Source organism: Asterias amurensis, chromosome 10 (genome assembly GCF_032118995.1).
Source record: "Asterias amurensis chromosome 10, ASM3211899v1".
In the NCBI taxonomy this organism is placed as follows: Eukaryota; Metazoa; Echinodermata; class Asteroidea; order Forcipulatida; family Asteriidae; genus Asterias; species Asterias amurensis.
The window spans coordinates 1-12,300 of record NC_092657.1 but is presented as its reverse complement, the minus strand read 5'-3'; the positions used below and the strand labels follow the sequence as shown (position 1 = coordinate 12,300).

The window sequence follows — 12,300 nt, the reverse complement described above, 5'->3', positions numbered from 1 at the left end:
CACAAATACAGATTATACGACAGAGGAGATTTATTGGAAAAGGATAATAATGTTTTCTCGGTGTGTATGGGTGAAACCAAAATTAACTTTCTTTATGCCCGATGCAAATTTAACATATTATTTTAATTCGTTGGAGTGCCCGCTGCTTTACACATGATTCGAACGGCATGTCCTCTAGCTACCGGGCAATCTCGGTGATCTAGTTGGTATGACACTGCTCTAGAATTGCAAGGGTCGTGGGTTCGAATCCCACCTGAGTACTATGCCTGTGAATTTGTTCACAGAACTCGGGAAAGTACTGAGTATTAAGTGGTTACATAATCGGTATGTCTAGTGTGATCATTGTATTCGTTTTGAATGACAGCTAAATTAATAACACTCAGTACTGCTCTGAAGAATGTTTACTAAAATATGTTTCTGTGTTAAAAGCACTGGGCACTATTGGTAATTACTCAAAATAAATGTTAGCATAAAAACTTACGTGGTAACAAGCATTTGAGAGCTGTTGATAGTATACAACATTGCGAGAAACGGCTCCCTCTAAGTAACGTACCTTTCGAGAAAGAAGTAATTTTCCACTAAATAATTGAATTTGATTTCGAGACCTCAGAACTAGATTTTGAGTCACCGAAATCAAGCATCTGAAACCACACAACTTCGTGTGACAAGGGTGTTTTTTCTTCCATTATTATCTCGCAACTTCGACGACCATTTGAGTTCGAATTTTCGCAGGTTTGTTAATTTGTGCATGTTGAGATACACGTGAGAAGACTGGTCTTTGACATTTACTAAAAGTGCCCAGTGTCTTTAAAATGAAGGCACCGTTGGTGGCGTGTTTGTGATTTATAGATGGGATACATCTATACCCTGAACTGATCTATCAGTCATTTTCCAAAACAGTTTTGTGCTGACCTGGGAAATCTATGACGTCACGATCCTCGTCCAAACATGGAACACACTCTTTGAGAGCGCTCAGTGAGAATTTAAATAAGTTCTTGACAAAAAAAATAATCGCACAAGCGACTGAAAGCCTGTTAAATAATGGTTCAAAGTGGCAACAATTGTCAAACTATATTTGACTTGGTTATTCTGTTTTAAACCATCCTACTAATATGAAGAGGATGAAAACAAATTATGTTGAATAATACGTCATTTATTCTGTTGGTTTGGGGCATGTTCATGAATCAGTTGAACTGCGACCTTGTGACCCTTAGTGTTAAAGTCACCTGGAAGTGGTATTTTTTCAAAATAAAGCTTTTGTCACTAATATATGTGTTTTGATGAGTGGAATGTGAATAAACAGTTAACTAAGGTTTTAAAAAATCAGTTCTTATGTTATTTACAAATTTAAGAGTAGACCCCGACCCGAGAGGGCGCTGTTCGTGACGTCAATCGAGGCAGACTTTGCCTGTAATGCGTAGAGTAAACACAATTCGTGAGTTTGTACGTTTAAAAAAAAAAATTGTTTTTTTCCGGCAATGCCGACCAGGTGTATTGCTGCTGAATGCAGAAAAACACTTTTTGAAACGTACCAACTCACGACTTGGACGTACATGTACTTTGCACGTGTGTTTACTATACGCATTGCAGGCAAAGTCTGCCTCGATTGACGTCACAAAAGGGGTAGGTGGAGTCAGCAACAACTTTATATATCTTTTAAACATATAAATCGTGACAAACATTTACTAAAAAAAATTGTTTTATTGTTCGTAAGCATATACTCTTATGTTTGAAGGAAAAAAAATTTTATTCCCATGTGACTTTAAACTTGTTGCCGTAAAATGAAAACCGAGAATAGTGTTATTGTTGAAGTTCATTGGCGTGTGATGCTCAGTACAATGAAGGACAACCATTTATCGTTAAACGTACATTAAATCACTATTACATTGAGCTGTGTGTGAACGTGGGATCATTCTACTTCATGCATTTCCATCCTTTACCCGTCTTCTCCAGGAATGATTTAATAGCAACTTCATAAACTCAGATTCAATACGATGGATGGAAGGATCTCGATGTATGTTTTGATGGTGTGTGTTTGGTGTTCACTTGATGCAGGCGGGTTCCTGGTGGTTGTCACTGCTCAACCAACAGCGTATGCTGAGATCTTAACACCAGAGCCTGATCGTAAGGAGGGCAGGCAGGTTGATATGAAGTGTACCGCTACAAACCTTGAGTCGGATCATATCGTGGAGTGGGCAACTGAGGACCCATACCAGAGCTTGAGATGGGGTGAAATCTCTGTTTATAATAGAAATGGACGATTCATCTTCCGTACATCGAGTGTAAATACTCAAACAGTTGTTCAAGACTTTACCATCACCAATGTGCAGAGGGCCGATACTGATGAATATGTGTGTAATGTCAAAGACCCATTACCGGGTGGAGGCAACACCATCGTAGCCACATCCAGTGAAACACTTTCAGTGTTATACTTCCCCAGTGCGTCCTTCCCTATGTGCTCTCCTGCTGGACCCATTGCAGTAGACGCTGGGACAGAGTTAGATATGAGGTGTTCATCTGAGAGCAGTCACGGAACAGTCACAATGACGATCATTCCCACTATACAGACTTCTAGATATACCAACTGGGCATCAGTAATCAACGATGATAGCGATACAGTCGTAAGGACATTAGATTTGACAGTGGATGGTACTGATAATGGTGTTGCATTCGAATGCTTCATATCATCAATGTATTTCGATGGTATGCAACATACATGTCACATCGGACCAATTAGAGTGAGGAACACCGTGACAATACCCATGACAGAACCCACAACATCATCCATAGCATCATCTACATTAGGATCAACAGAACCCTCGACTGGAAATCCTACTCCATCTACAGAGAACTAGTGCCATCCACAAACTAGAATCATGCTTAGTTGATGTCATACAATGGATGGGATCCCATTCACTCAAGTTAAACAATGACAAATCTGTAATGATTTTACTTGGTTCTGTAGCTCATCTGGCCAAGGTCAAAGTCTCTCATATCAACATTGGTAATTGTAAAATTAAGCCTTCTGTAGTCTGTAAAAATCTAGGTGTTACATTTGACTCTGCTATGTCTATGTCTAACCAGGTTTCTAACATATGTAAATCAGTTTGGTATCAATTAAGAAATCTGGGCTTTATCCGTCAATACTTAACTCGTTCTACCACAGAAAAGATTGTTCATGCTCTGATTTCTTCCCGGTTTGATTATTGTAATTCTCTCTTCTGTCTTCTACAACAGAATCAAATCTCTCGTTTGCAACGACTGCAAAACACTGCAGCTCGGCTGGTCACTTTGTCCTCCAGGAGAACCCATATCACTCCGGTTTTAAATGCACTTCACTGGCTCCCTGTTCAATATCGCATTCAAAACAAATTACTTCTGCTTGTTTTTCATTCTTTACATGGTTCTGCTCCTCAGTATAATTGTCAATTAATTACCCGTTACAATCCTTCCAGATGTCTTAGATCATCCACTTCGTCATTACTGGTTGTTCCCCACACCCACAACAGTTGGGGTGACAGGGCTTTTTCTCATGCTGGTCCTTTACTTTGGAATAATCTGCCTCTTATTATCCGTAACATGTCCTCTATTCATAAGTTCAAAGAGGCCCTCAAAACCCACTTTTTCACAGCTGCTTTTCATTATTTTTGTGTTTCTTCCTTGCGCCATGAGCATCACTTGTGGTGGATACCGGCGCACTATAAGTGTTCATATTATTATTATTATTAGAGAACGAAAGTAATTCGATGTACTCTGCGGCATCTACCATGACAAAACCCATAACCCCAGAACAGATAACAACTGAGTCTAGACTAAGGTCGTCTGATCAAGCCCCATCTTCAACTCCATGGATTGTAGCTTTCGTGATCCTCGCTGCTATATCCTTTGTGATCATCATCATTCTCATCCTTCGTGATGCCAGAAAGAACCGTCTGATAAAAAGTCTGAGAACTGAGAAAGAACCTCGAGTCACCAAACCTGATCCCTACATGGAGCTGCAGCCAACGGATGACAAGAATCGCGTCTACACGGAACCCACTACGACTGAAGAGACAATTCCAACAGAGAAGAGACAATTCCAAGATACCTACTACCAACCAGTTGAAGTAGAGAATGACAGCCCAGAGTATGACTACGCTCGTCCAGAGGGCAGCACCAACACCAGCTATGAAGCGGTCAGAGTGCCAAAGAGTTCAGCTGAGAAGCAGTATCAGAACATTAACAATTAGACAGTCATGACAATGATGTAGAAGATGCACCATTCTAGAGAGACGAAATCACATATATTAATGGTGTATAACTTTTGCATATATAGGCTACTATTTTTTAATTTGGTTACTCTTGTCTCATACTAGAGAGTTTATATTATCGGTAACCATTTTGTTTGTCATATCATTTCTTCAACACACTTAAAGACAACCTTCTCATAAATAATTTTTCTTTACAATGTTCCGAAACAAAAAAATCCAAATGTATTGTTCCTGTGTCTTGCTTAAAAAAAAAAATAGCCACAGAAGAACTGCAACGTTACTTGTAATAATTGGAGCTCTTTATAAGTACACGATTCTTGGATAAAACAACTATTGCAAAGCGGCACAAATTATTAAGAATAGGAACAAACTACTGCAGCATTTTATAATTCACCTTGCCAAATGGTGGTGTATGTATTCATCTCTTAATACGCGCTACCAATTGCCACACCCATTGACACACCCTTTGTCACACCCATCTCCACACCCACTACCACACCCGTTGCCACACCCACTGCCATACCCATCTCCACATCATCGCCACTGGATGTTCTCAAACGGCGTCCTAGTTTTCCCTTCACTATCTCTCTAAATGTAACTTCCAAATAGCGTTGTGGTTGGAAACTTTGCTATTTTGGGGGATTGTTTCCCTCGAATAAAACCGTTTTCTACTGATTTTAAGATTTTGGAAAAACAAAACCTTGCTCATGTAAACGCATCTAATTTTAATACACAGAATAAACGCACATCGCAAAAGACAAATTATACGTTAGATTTAAAAGGCATAATCAATTGATGTAGGTTGTCAGCAAATGCATCTACAATTATTCAAAAACAGTAAACATCCAAGCAACATATGTCAATGTTATGTTCAAACTTTTGAAGTTGTATTTTAAAAAACATGTTCACTTTGTTTATGTAAACGCATCCAGTTTAAAAAGATACAGAATATAAACTAACGTCGTAAAAACACATAGGCCTAAAGTGTGTTCATTTATACTACCGTGAATTGTTTAAAAATTCATAAGAATTTTATATCTAAGGACGTTACAGCTGTCAAAGTAACGTTCACTTGCATGCATGTTTTTACAGTAACGCTATATAATTTATTTAGTCAATTTGACTGGTGCATATTAATATTAAAGGGACTGTGTCATGACTAAATAGGCATGATACGGAGGGAGGGCGCGCGTGCAGTAAACTGTGAGAGTTTATAATTCCATGTACTGACACAGACCTGCTTTGATCATGACGACACAGCCCCTTTAATCTATTGTCACATCACATTGTTAGGTTGTGATCATAAGTAGTCAACACGGTCAGAACAAAAACGAATATTCCTTTGTAATCAGATTACATCAACAATGTAAGAACCTGCTCGCTACCATGTATTTTTAGTGAACATTCATTTGGAATTAGAACTAGAATATGATTATGTATAAACCTGCTTCTATATAAATTGCTTTAAAAAAATTCAGATTAAAAATATTGATAAGATTTTGAGTCAGATAAAATGTAATCGGAAAACATGAATATGTACATACCTACTTGATATGAATACATTTGCACTTTTAAAAGTGTTTTCATTTGTAATCAGATTGTTTAAATAATATGTATGAACCTGCCTGATATGAATAAATTAGCATTTTTAAACGATTTCTGTTTGTAATCAAGTTGTATGAATATTTATGAGCCTGCTGGATTTGAATAAACTAATGACGAGTGACCGACATCAATACATGGTATCTTACACGTCCATCTCATTCAGGAAAGTACGGACCTCACTGCCCCAACACGTATGGTTAACACTCCTCCTACAAAAGGAATTGCTTCCTTATATTTTGTTATTTTAAAATAAGACCGAGGACTTTGTTTGAGCTAATAATGAACAATTTTTAACAATCTTCAAAATTGTTGTTGAGGCCAAATGAACGGCATTTCTTTTTCATCAAACTGTTCATTCTGTAAGAAAAGAAAAACATTAATCAGGATTTAGGACCCTTTTTGGCACCGTTGGCGGAGTACGTGTTTGTGATGAGATACATGTACATGTACCCGGAACTGAACTCTTAGACTTTTTCCAAAATTAGTTTTGTGATATTCTGGGCAATCTATGACGTCACAATACTCATATAAATATGGATCACTCTCTTTGAGAGTGCTCAGTAAAAATTTAAGTTTATAGTTCATTACCGAAAAGTTCGCACATATCAAAGCGACTGGAGGACTGTAAAATAACGGTTTAAAATGGCAACATTTATCAAACTATTTGACTTGATTCTTCGGTTTCAAACCATCCTACTAATATTAAGTAAGTTATAATAATGACACGGAATACGTCAATTATGTTTTTGGTGGTTTGGTGCATGTTCTAGAATTAGTTGAACTCACTGGGACCGTGTGACCCTTATTGTTGAACTTGTTGCCGTAAAAATGAAAACCCAGAAATGTTTTATTGTTGAAGTTCATTGCCGTGTTGTGCTCAGTATAAGGAAGTCAGCCATGCATCGTTAAATAAACATTAAATCACTACTACATTGAGCTGTGTGTGAACGTGGGATCAGTATACTTATACATTATACATGTATTTCCATCCTTTACCGTCTTCTCCAGGAATGATTTAATAACAACTGAATTAACTCAGATTCAATACGTTTAAAAACACTTATTTTTGTGAAAACAATTTACATTGGCGTTAACCTCCTATTGTGATTACTTTGATTCTCTACTTGGTATCGTTATGTGACTAAACACTTGGTGTCAATTTGACACCCCAGTTGTTGCAGTGTACATAAAAACCATAGTGGTACAATATTCAAGACGACACTCACTCAAAAGGTTCAGATAATTTCAGAGTACTTTGTACACAACACCTCCTAAAAGCTACAATAAAAACGTCCATTTTTGGAAGAGAGGGCAATTTCTTTTGTCCTATATGGATTTCATAAATGAACCTCATATATATGAATAAATTACTGACAACAACAATGAACTATCATTGATCTATTCGATAGTTATTGATTTTGATATTATTTTGAAATACATGTACACCTCAAAACAAAATCATTAATTTGTTTTTATTCCACACGATTCAAAGGCGTGTACACTCGTTGTAAAATATTTGAAAATGCATTTATGGTTATACAAAAAAGTATTGTCCATGAAAGTTATATTTGTCAAACTTATGTTCATGTTATTGTATGTTTTTACAGTAACGCTGTAAAATCAACCATCTAAACGCACACAACTTCGTGTGACAAGGGTGTTTTTCTTTCATTATTATCTCGCAACTTCGACGACCAATTGAGCTCACATTTTCAGAGGTTTGTTATTTTATGCATATGTTAAGATACACAAAGTGAAAAGACTGGTCTTTGACAATGACCACTAGTGTCCAGTGTCTTTAAACAAACAAATTATACCATACGATTCAAAGGCGTGTACTGATCGTTGTAAAATATTTGCAAATGCATTCATGATTATAAAAAAAAAGTATTGTCAAAAAAAGTAAAATTTGTCAAATTTATGTTCATGTTATTGTATGTTTTTACAGTAACGCTAAACATTGAATCAATGTGATTGGTGCAAGTTAAGGTTAAAGGAGCTGTGTCTTTATGCCCAAATAGATGTGATACGGAGGGAGTGTGCACGTGCAGTAACTGTGTGTGAGTTCCATGTACAGCCACACGCCTTTTATGAGCAAGACGACACAGCCCCTTTAATATATTCTCACGTCACGTTTTTAGGGTTGATCATAAAAGTACACAAAGTCAGAACAAAAAAAAGAATTTTTCTTTGTAGTCAGATTACATCAACACTGTAAAAACCTGCTTGCTATGATTACTGATTTGTGAATATTCATTCTGAATTAAAACTTCTGTAAATAAATAACACATTATTTTATATTAACAATATTTTTGGGGTTGAACAAAGAATTGACTAGAGTGGGATTCGAACCAACGACCTCCGGATTAACGTGCCGGAGGTCGTTGGTTCGAATCCCACTCTAGTCAATTCTTTGTTCAACCCCAAAAATCATTTTAAAATTTACCCAGTCAGTTTCCCTTGTGGTTTATAATGATAAAGCAACAAGATTTTGAGTCAGATAAATGTAATCGGAAAACATGAACATGTATGAACCTGCTTGATATGAATAAATTTGCATTCCTAATTAATGATTATCAGTTTGCAATCAGACTGTGTTTATATAAATGAACCTGCTGGATTTGAATAAATTAATGACAAGTGTATTTTAAACGTTATCTCAATCGGGAAAGAACGGACCTCATTGCCTCAACACGTATACTTATTATTCCTCCTACAAAACGAATGTATCCATTCATATTTTTTGTTATACCAAAACGAGATCGAGGACTTTGTATGAGTTAGGAAAATTATTCTGCCAAAAATAATACTGACAGATTTTAACAGACTTTTAAACTTTTGATTCGAGGCCGAATGACCAGTTTTCCTCGATCAAGTTGTGCATGCTGTATTAAACATAGACAATAAAGGACACTAGACCATTAGCACCGTTGGTGGCGTTGTAGACGGAATACACCTATACCCAGAACTGAACAATCAGATACTTTCCAAATCAGTTTCGTGCTACCTTGGGCAATCTATGACGTCACAATATTTTTTCCCCAAAACAGGTCACCTTTATTGAGAGCCATCAGTAAGAATTTAAATAAGTTCTTTGGCAAACCAATTCTCACACATCAAAGCGACTAAAAGACCGTAAAAAAAAAAGGTTTAAAAGGGCAACATTTGTCAAACTGTTTGACTTGATTCTTCTGTTTCAAACCATCCTACTAATATTAAGAAAATTACATTAATGGCAAGAAATACGTCATATTTTCTGTTGGTAAAAGGGTATTATCGAATCAGTTGAACTGCGACATTGTGACCCTTATTGTTAAACCTGTTGCCGTAAAAATGAAAACCCAGAATTGTGTTATTGTTGAAGTTCATTGGCGTGCCGTGCTCAGCATAAGGAAGTACACCCATGTATCGTTAAATGTACATTAAATCACTATTACATTGAGTTGTGTGTGAACGTAGGATCATTCTACTTCATTCATTTCCATCCTAAATCCGTCTTCTCAAGGAATGATTTAAACGCAACTTAAACTCAGATTCAATACGATGGGTGGAAGAATCTCGATGTATGTTTTGATGGTGTGTGTTTGGTGTTCACTTGATGCAGGCGGATTCCTGATGGTTGTCACTGCTCAACCAACAGTGTCTGCGGTGATCTTAACACCAGAGGCTGATGGTAAGGAGGGCGGGCAGGTTGATATGAGGTGTACCGCTACAAACCTCGTGTCGGATCATATCGTGGAGTGGAGGACTGAGGACCCTATAGAGACCCTAAGATGGGATAGATCCACTGTTTTTAACAACGATGGACGATTCATCTTCGGTACATCGGGTGCGAATACTCATACAGTTGTTCAAGACTTTAACATCACCAATGTGCAGAGGGCCGATACTGATGAATATGTGTGTAATGTCGTTTACCCAATACCGACCGGAGGCCACACCATCGTAGCCTCATCCAGTGTAACACTTTCAGTGTTATACTTCCCCAGTGCGTCCTTCCCTATGTGCTCTCCTGCTGGACCCATTACAGTAGACGCTGGGACAGAGTTAGATATGAGTTGTTCATCTGAGAGCAGTCACGGAACAGTCACAATGACGATCAATCCCACTATACAGACTTCTAGATACACCAACTGGGCATCAGTAACCAACGATGATAGCGATACAGTCGTTAGGACATTAGATTTGACAGTGGATGTTATTGATAACGGTGTTGAATTCGAATGCTTCATATCATCAATGTATTTCGCTGGTCGTACACGTACATGTCAAATCGGACCAATTACAGTGAGGAACACCGTGACAATACCCACGACAGAACCCACAACATCATCCACGTCAACATCATCTACAGCAGAATCAACGGGACCATCGACTGGAAATCCTACTCTAACCACAGAGAACGAGGTTACTTCAACCTCCTCAACTGTGTCTAGCCCAAGCTCGTCTGGTGCAGCCCCATCTTCAACTCCATGGATTGTAGCTTTCATTGTTGTCTTAGTCCTCGCTGTTACATTCTTTGTGATCATCATCATTCTCATCCTTCGTATTATCAGACAGAACCGTTTGATAAAAAAACTCACCTCTGAGAAAGAACCTCGAGTCATCCAAGCTGATCCCTACATGGAGCTGCAGCCAACGGAGGACAAGAATCGCGTATACACGGAACCCACTACGATTGAAGAGACAATTTCCGCACAACATACCTACTACCAACCAGTTGAAGTAGAGCATGACAGTCCAGAGGATGACTACGCTCGTCCAGAGGGCAGCACCAACACCAGCTATGAAGCGGTCAGAGTGCCAAAGAGTTCAGCTGAGAAGCAGTATCAGAACATTAACAATTAGACACATGAGTACCATATACATTGCAAAAACTGGGTATTTAAATTTGACCCATGGGTGTTGTCACATTAAGATTAAACAAACAACAAGGAATATGAATATACACAATGTGGTGTTTAAATAACACTAATTCCTGCGAAAACACTTAAATTGGCGTCTCCAATTGTGATTACTTTGATTCTCTATTCGGGAATCTACATGAGACAACACGCTTGGTGTCAACTTTGAATCCCCAGTTTGTGCAGGATACATTATAATGGTATAGTGGCAGTATTCGAGGCTACACTCTCATATGGTGATTACTTTGATTCTCTATTCGGAATCTATGTGACAACACGCTTGGTGTCAACTTTTGACACCCCAGTTTGGTGTGCAGTGTTCATAATGGTATAATGGCAGTTATTAACTGAATAGGAGTGCGGATTATACACAGAATACTTTGATAACATTTACACCTCCAAATATCTACAATAGAAACGTCAATTACATCATCCATTTTTAAGGACAGTCATTTGCATTGTTCTCAGTGGATTTCAAGACACATATCAGTCAACCAAATCGAGAAAACTTCTTTAAATACCATGTAGCTGTGAACGAGTGACGGTACAAGTATAAGGCAAGAACGCGGACCGTGGTTTGCAATTTATAGCTTTGGTTTGGGCTGCGTTTTGATAACAATCTTTTCATACAAATAATATTTAGGATGATTACGATATTTGGAGGACTAAAGTTTACACCGTTAACAAAATGGTATATAATTTTTTTTTAATGTAAATAAACTACACGTAGCCTATGGTGATGGTATATGAACGCGTTTAAGGATAACAGCATGTGATGGTACGTCCTCACATCAATTGTAAATATTATGTTTGTTTCTAATATCGACGTTAACCAAAACGAAGTTCCTTTTTATGCGAATTCAACAACGACATCTCAAAAGCCAAGAAATAAATGTAAAGGTTCTGTGTCATTGCACAGCGGAATAGACATTATGCATTGACATCATCCAGCCGCCATCTTAGAGGAAAAACGGTGACGAAACCATCGAGACGCACGGATTTGTACGTGCTGCACACAGTATTGGCCAACGAACAACCTCCTTTTGACCTCTAGGTGAGGGCGCCCTACTGAAATGACGTCATGTGCATAAGGTCTATGAAACAAATTTGGGCTCAGTTCAAACTCCATCCAACAATACAGAACATTCACAACTCACTATTTTTTTAAATAATCAATCTCGATGTAAAAAATCCATAGATAAAGTTTTAAATTTATCTTCTGACCCGCTACTTTTCATTAAAGATGCTATTTGACTAAACCTTTCAGCATCATCGATACTTGTGTTTATTTAGCGGTTACATCACTTTTGCAAATTAATAATTGTACATAATGCTGTATGACTTCATGATTGAAATGCATTTCAAGCTTAAAAAAACAATTCTCTATTGAGTTTTGAATCAAAAATGTCTAGAGGACTGCCTTGTGAAACATTATAAATCCCACAGATTTGCAAAAAATATACGTTTTTACCAACAAACTACGTCAGTCGACTAAATTGTAATTCTGTCGACAAAGGACTATCTTTTTGAGTTCACGTGTA

General features: G+C 37.6%; 3 protein-coding genes across 3 annotated transcripts; all 3 read left to right on the top strand.

Moving 5' to 3' along the window:
* Positions 1 to 1,781: 1,781 nt before the first annotated feature.
* On the top strand, positions 1,782 to 2,855 carry LOC139943405 (uncharacterized). Its single transcript, XM_071940217.1, has 2 exons — positions 1,782 to 1,865; positions 1,968 to 2,855. The coding sequence occupies exons 1-2, from the start codon at positions 1,782 to 1,784 to the stop codon at positions 2,853 to 2,855; spliced, it is 972 nt and encodes a 323-aa protein (XP_071796318.1).
* LOC139943146 (uncharacterized) lies at positions 2,719 to 4,403 on the top strand. Its single transcript, XM_071939963.1, has one exon. The coding sequence runs from the start codon at positions 3,747 to 3,749 to the stop codon at positions 4,227 to 4,229; it is 483 nt and encodes a 160-aa protein (XP_071796064.1). The 5' UTR covers positions 2,719 to 3,746; the 3' UTR covers positions 4,230 to 4,403.
* Positions 4,404 to 9,325: 4,922 nt separating this feature from the next.
* On the top strand, positions 9,326 to 12,195 carry LOC139943131 (uncharacterized). Its single transcript, XM_071939949.1, has one exon. The coding sequence runs from the start codon at positions 9,399 to 9,401 to the stop codon at positions 10,701 to 10,703; it is 1,305 nt and encodes a 434-aa protein (XP_071796050.1). The 5' UTR covers positions 9,326 to 9,398; the 3' UTR covers positions 10,704 to 12,195.
* The last annotated feature ends 105 nt before the right edge of the window (positions 12,196 to 12,300 follow it).

Bases quoted from the DNA above. Each gene is read 5' to 3' on its own strand.
- LOC139943405 (XM_071940217.1), top strand. From the start codon at position 1,782: ATGAAAACCGAGAATAGTGTTATTGTTGAAGTTCATTGGCGTGTGATG. The intron at 1,866-1,967 runs GTACATTAAATC...ATGATTTAATAG, and splicing joins ACAACCATTTATCGTTAAAC to CAACTTCATAAACTCAGATT.
- LOC139943146 (XM_071939963.1), top strand. From the start codon at position 3,747: ATGTACTCTGCGGCATCTACCATGACAAAACCCATAACCCCAGAACAG.
- LOC139943131 (XM_071939949.1), top strand. From the start codon at position 9,399: ATGGGTGGAAGAATCTCGATGTATGTTTTGATGGTGTGTGTTTGGTGT.